The sequence below is a fragment of the Bufo gargarizans genome, chromosome 4 (assembly GCF_014858855.1).
Source record: "Bufo gargarizans isolate SCDJY-AF-19 chromosome 4, ASM1485885v1, whole genome shotgun sequence".
Lineage (NCBI taxonomy): Eukaryota > Metazoa > Chordata > Amphibia > Anura > Bufonidae > Bufo > Bufo gargarizans.
Window position 1 is genome coordinate 487,528,690 of NC_058083.1, and position 4,499 is coordinate 487,533,188.

At 38.8% G+C, this 4,499-nt stretch overlaps 1 protein-coding gene across 1 annotated transcript; it reads right to left on the reverse strand.

The window, feature by feature from the left end:
- Positions 1-1,863: 1,863 nt before the first annotated feature.
- LOC122935509 (zinc finger MYM-type protein 1-like) lies at positions 1,864-4,233 on the reverse strand. Its single transcript, XM_044291278.1, has one exon. The coding sequence runs from the start codon at positions 4,231-4,233 to the stop codon at positions 1,864-1,866; it is 2,370 nt and encodes a 789-aa protein (XP_044147213.1).
- Positions 4,234-4,499: the final 266 nt, after the last annotated feature.

Genomic DNA, 4,499 nt, shown 5'->3' on the forward strand with positions numbered 1-4,499 from the left:
GCATGCAGCACATGCACATAGGGAAGAGGAGCGTGTGAAGCCTCGTTCTGAGGGAAGCCGAGGCTGGAGCGCTCCTGTGCTAGTGGAGAGACTATGCAAGGGGATTGAGGTGACAGTGGAAGTAATTGACAGAGGAAATGGATAGAAATACATACAAAATAAGGCAAAATTACATTTAATTAAAATAAAGGTAGAGATGAAGACAGTAGTAATAGATAAAGAAGATAAATAAATAATAGAAGGAGAAGGATGGAAAAAGAATAATGATGACAAAAAATGGATACTACAGGGGGGCACCAGGGTTTCAGACTAATTGCTCTGAAAAAAAAAGGGGGGAGATTAATTAAACAATGCAATCTATAATAAAAGGCACAATTATTGCTACAAATCAAAATCAAGTTATGGAGGAACAGGAGTCTCTATCTGAGGCCAGGTTGTAAGGAGAGGGGAACACATACAGCTCAAGGAGATGGCAGGTAAGCTAAACCAATAACACACCTGCCACAGACACACTGACTGGAACCCGTGCACAAGTGCTGCTGTCAACACCAACATTAAAGGACACAGCACACACCACAAAACCACACAGGAACACAGGACACCCATAGCTGCAATAAACATGAGCAGGGCCGATCCTAGGGTCACAGGCGCCTGGGTGCAGAAATATTTCTGGCGCCCCCACGTGGGCGTGGTTATCTTACTAACTCCTCCCCTTTACAATGTTTCTATGGCAACAACTTCAGCCCTCAACTTCAGCCCCACCAATTTGCTTTGACAATAACTTAGTCAACGGCTTTGACAAGTCAAAATAAATGTTTTATTTATTGACAAATCTGTGTCAAGTGCATGTAAATCAAATAGTGCAAATAGTACAAATAGTGTACTTGGACTATAAATATGAACTGAACAATATAACATTTTTGAACAGAAAATGAGGTAGCAGAAAATCTATAATAACAGATGCAAAATATGCAAGATAGATTGATTCTGTACTTTTTACATTTTCAATAAATACAATAACTAAAGTGCAAATAACAGATTCATGCATACAATCAAGTGCAAATATCAATTAAATAAAGTTAAATAAACTTAAAGTGGCTTGCTTCCCGGCCTCCTTCTTAGCAACCAGCTATATACAGTGTGTTTAAAGAGGAAAAAAAACACAAAATGCATAAAAACTGCATGCAAAAAGGAGGGTTTAAAAACACAAAAAGCACTGCAAAACATGCCTGAAAAACGCATCAAGGCAGCACAGCAGCCTAGATGTAAATCTAGTCTTAGAGTGCTCTGATTAACCCCAAATAAAGTTCAGCACTTCTAGTAGGTCTTTCCTAACATTTTCTTAGTCGCATCCTAGAACAAAATCCATGGTCCGCAGAGAGCTTTCAAAGCATCAGATGGATCTCAGTGTTAGAAGGTATCAGTCAGTAGAAGGGTACAAAAGAATTTCCAAGGCATTAAAGATACACCATGGAACACAGTGAAGACAGTCATCATCAAGTGGAGAAAATATGTCACAACAGTGACATCACCAAGTACTGGACATCCCTCCAAAATTTATGAAAAGATGAGAAGAAACTGGTCAGGGAGGCTGCCAAGAGGCCTACAGCAACATTAAAGGAGCTGCAGGAATATATGGCAAGTGCTGGCTGTAAGGTGGTACATGTGACAACAATCTCCAGTATTCTTCAAATGCCTGGGCTATGGGGTAGAGTGGCACGCCTTTTCTTAAGAAAAACATCCAAGCCCAACTAAATATTGAAAACACACATCTGCAGTCTCCCAAAAAATGTTGGTACATTATCTTCTAGTTGTGAGACACTAGGAAAGGATGCATGCAGTGTGTACACATTGATTATTTAATCAAACAAAACGAACTCTTCGAGCCTTGGCAACAGCAAAATTTCTAATCACATCATCTATATCCAAGTCTTCGCAGAAGGATTTTTCAATGGATATAATGGATAAGTTGGTAAGTCTTGCCTGGGACATCGTGGAACGGAGATAATTTTTTATCAGCTTTAGTTTGGAAAATGAACGTTCCCCAGCAGCTACACTTACAGGAAGTGTCATCAATATTCTCAGTGAAACAGAAAGGTTTGGGAATGTGTTGGTCAAGTTATTCTCCACTAGATACTGCAAGATGTTGGTGACTGTCATCTCCTGGGTTAGAAAAGGTCGAATGGTGTCCAGTTCATCACAAAGATCTATTCCATTAATGTCAGAGTGGGATAACTGGCTGTCAGTTAATTTGTTTTGCAGATCCATGGAACACTTCAATATATCCTTTTTGTCCATCCCAAGTTTTGGGATTTCATATAAAAATGCAAATGTGTCACAGTGGCTCTGAAGTAATGTGAATCTCTCATTTATGGACTGGATGGATGTGTCCAAAACGGCAAAGAAAAAATTCACTTTAAAATATTGTGTAGGGTCTGCAAGAGACTCATCTTCATGTTCATAGTCAAAAATCTTCTTTTTCCGTCGAGGTCTAATTGTAAATGCATCAGGAAATTTTGCTTCACAATCAAGCTTTTCAGCTATTCCTTTGGCATCAGCTAGCGCATTCTCAAAGCCTTCATCAGACCTGTATTCCACCAAGTGCTTGATCAACTTCTCCAGTTCCTGTACACAGCCTGATAGGTTTGATGTTGTTTGCTGCATTATTTTGCTGATCACATTCACCTTTGATAATAATTCATACCAAATGACAATGGAACAGATGAATTTGAATGATTTTATTTTCGTTGCCAAGGATTGAGCTTGATGTTTAGTGTTAATGTCCCTGTTGTCATCATCTGAGATGTCATACAGTGCATCAAATACCTCAGGTAGGAAATATCGCAAGGGTTTAATTGCTGCAACTCTGCTTTCCCATCTGGTTTCGGAGAGTGGTTTTAAAGTTAGATTTGTAACGTGCTCCTTGAGTACTTGCCACCGTTGGGTGGATGAGGCAAAGAACACATAAAGTTCTTGAACGATGCCAAAGAAATCTATTGTCAGGAATGAAATCTTTGCAGCGTCATTCACCACCAAGTTGAGAGTATGTGCACTGCATGGCACAAAAAAGGCTCTTGGATTGATATTGAGTATTCTTTGCTGCAAACCATTATGTTTTCCTTTCATGTTTGTGCCATTGTCATAGCCTTGGCCACGCATATTCTCAATTGCAATGTGATTGTTCTTTAGGTAGGCCAGTAAAAAGGATGTCAGTCCTTCAGATGTTGTATTGTTTACTGGACAAAAATCAAGGAAGTGTTCTCGAACTTCAATTTTTTTTGCACTTTGATCTAGAACAACAAATCGGACAACAATACTAATCTGCTCAGTGTGGCTCATATCAGGAGTACAATCCAGGATAATGGAGAAATATTTGGACTCATTTAGGCTTCGTATAATTTTTTCTCTTATTTTTGTGCCAACTATGGCAATTATCTCATTCTGAATCTTGTAACCGAGATAATGTGGCATTTGTGAATACTGTGAAATGGAGCACTGAATTCTCTGAATATGTTCAGATATGATGGGATCAAATTTCCCTATCATTTCAACCAATTTCAGGAAGTTACCATTATTGTTTTGAAACAAACGGGCATCACAGCCACGAAGCGCCAGATTTTGTCCTGCTAAATATTGGATAATGTAGATTATTCGCTGTATGACAGAATACCAGCGTTTCTCTTCTTGTTTAATGATCTTTTGATTGATATGATCAATGGTTGTTCCCTTTTCCAGAGCTCTTGAAAGATCCATCCATTTCTTATAATTTGTGATATGGATTGTGTTTTTTTCATGTCGGCTTAAATGTCTTGTCAGATGCTGCCAATCATTAAAGCCTTGTTTTGAGGCCAAAGCCATATTGTCACTGTTGAATATCTGGCAAGCAAAACACTGGACCGAATTATTAGCTGTAGAATAGATCAACCAATTTCTTGGTATCTTCTCTCCATTATCCAGTACTCTTTGGTAGTAAGAGATAGAAAAGCTCCTGTTGGTATCATCTTTTGGAAAAGTAAAAGCCTTTTCTTGAACAGGACCAATTTTTATCAAAGTTATTCTGTGTTGGTCATCTATATTTTCAGGCCAGAAAGCAGGATCACTTGAGATTCCATGTGATGCTGTTGATGGCTCTTCAAGTTCCATTTCAGTTTCATCATCCATAAGTACAATAGACTCAGTGTCTGACTCAGAGGAAACATCAGATATATCTTCCTCTTCAATGTCAAAATGCATCTCTGCTGCTGAAACAATGTAACCTGAAGTTACATCTCCAGTTGTTATTGGCTCAGTACAACACTCGGGATCCACGGGTACCAGATCATCATCACATTCTGATTCTTCCAATTGTTTATTTTTTTCTCCTTCTCCCCTATGTGAAATGTCTATGACACTGGACCTTAACTCTTTGCTTGATGTTGATGCATCAGTGCAAAGGGAATCTTGACCACTGCTTAATGAAGACTGTGGCTGTAAGAAGCTTGTAATAGAAGAAGTAATTT